Source organism: Chlorella variabilis (genome assembly GCF_000147415.1).
Source record: "Chlorella variabilis unplaced genomic scaffold CHLNCscaffold_30, whole genome shotgun sequence".
Classification (NCBI taxonomy): Eukaryota; Viridiplantae; Chlorophyta; class Trebouxiophyceae; order Chlorellales; family Chlorellaceae; genus Chlorella; species Chlorella variabilis.
This window is the reverse complement of record NW_005435058.1, coordinates 476,852-478,445: the sequence shown is the minus strand read 5'-3', so window position 1 is coordinate 478,445 and position 1,594 is coordinate 476,852. Positions and strand designations below refer to the sequence as shown.

The 1,594-nt window shown below is 67.4% G+C and overlaps 1 protein-coding gene across 1 annotated transcript in view; it reads left to right on the top strand.

Annotated features, from left to right (window-relative positions):
- Positions 1-1,594, top strand: part of CHLNCDRAFT_141048 (hypothetical protein) — a gene marked incomplete at both ends in the record, with an annotated part of 5,400 nt that overhangs the window by 2,855 nt on the left and 951 nt on the right. The window contains 5 exons of the mRNA XM_005843466.1: positions 269-365; positions 660-721; positions 959-1,027; positions 1,192-1,237; positions 1,441-1,509. Of these exons, the coding sequence (XP_005843528.1) occupies positions 269-365; positions 660-721; positions 959-1,027; positions 1,192-1,237; positions 1,441-1,509 (343 nt within the window). The remainder of the gene's footprint in view (positions 1-268; positions 366-659; positions 722-958; positions 1,028-1,191; positions 1,238-1,440; positions 1,510-1,594) is intronic.

The following is a 1,594-nucleotide window of genomic DNA, read 5'->3' as shown; positions in this document are numbered from 1 at the left end:
GAGGGAGAGCGGTTGGGGTATGGGGTGTGGGGGGGGTCGCGGCCTTTGGTGTGTGGAGGTGCGCTGGTCCCTTCGTGTGTCCCTGCCTGCGCCGTTTGTTCCGTGCTTTGCTTTACACGGGGCGTGCCGCAGCCTGCCTGCCTGCGCCCCGCCTCCTTGCCGCGCGCCGCCTCCAGCCCCCTCCCCAGCCCCTGCCTGCTTCCTCCACCCCACGCCCTCACACACACGCACACACACACACACACACACACTCGCCCCGCCCCCGCAGCCGCCATCGTGCTGACCAACAAGCGCAGCGAGCGGCGGCGCAGCAAGTACGAGCTGCAGCATGTGGTGAGGGTGCACATGGGCGCCGACGACGCCGCGTACAGGCAAGTGCCTTTCTTGCATTTTTTGTAGTGCAGTGTTTCAGGGTGAGCGGCATGGGCAGGCAGCACTCCCCGCCAGGGCGCCCGGCCGCCCCAAACTACTCGCCTCGGCCCGAGACACACACACACTCTCGCACACCATAGCCCCGGCCCTCGCCGGTTTGCGCTCCTGGCACCCTCCTGCCCCAACCCTAAACCCGCCCGTGACCCTCCACCACCCTGCCCCTTAACCCTGCCTCCCGTAACCCCATCCCTGCCACCCCCAACCCACCACCCCCTGCCACCCCCCAGGTGCGTGTTCCAGCGCCCCGACCACGCCAACTGCATCGGGGTGGAGCTGTCCAAGGACCTGGGTGAGGGGGGGGGGGGGGTCTTGTGGGGTGTGTGTGTGAAAATGTGTGTGTGCCTGTGTGTGTGTTGTGTGTGTGGGGGGGGCCGGGGCCCTGCCTGCCTGCCTGTATACAGCTAGGCAGCTCGGCCCTCTGCCGTACCGCTGCATGTCGCTGCGTGCCGCTGCCTGCCGCCAACTTGCTGTCATCCCCGACTCGTAATCGGCCCATCCTTTCCTCCCTGTTCTTTCCACCCCGCAGTGTCTGTGGCGGGGCGGGCCATGGAAATCAACATGACGCGGCTGGGGCCACTGGTGCTGCCCTGGCCAGGTGGGTTGGGGGGGTTGCTGCATGCCTGCTGCCTGAAAGCTCACCTCGCGGGATGCCTGCTGGCCTGCTCTGTCCGCCTGCTGCCGGCTTGTTTTGTCGAGCCGTGCTGAGCGCTGCAAGGCCCCGCTGAACCTGTACCGCATGCACCGCACCCTGTGCCGCAGAGAAGCTCATGTTTGCCGCCAACTGGGTGGCCCGCCATGTGCTGAGGTGGGGAGGGGCGGCGTTGGGTGGGGCGGTGATGCGGCTGCCCGTGCTGCTGCCCCGCTGCCGCTGCGGCTGCCCTCCAGCTTGAATGCCTCTGTGCCAGCTTGCCAGGCACACCACCCCCAGCTGCCCAGGTGCCGGGGTACCCGATGGTACCGCAACATGTGACCACTCATGGTACCGCCCATTTCACCATGGTACCGCAGGCTGCGCGTCCCCAAGTACATCCCCGACTTCCGGGAGGCCTTTGACCACTTCTGCCTGCACGCGGGTGGGTGGGTGGGGTGGGTGGGTACTGCAGCCTCGTGTGTTACCTTGCTTGGCTGTTGACTCCTGCTGCCGTGCGTGTCCCCCCCCCCC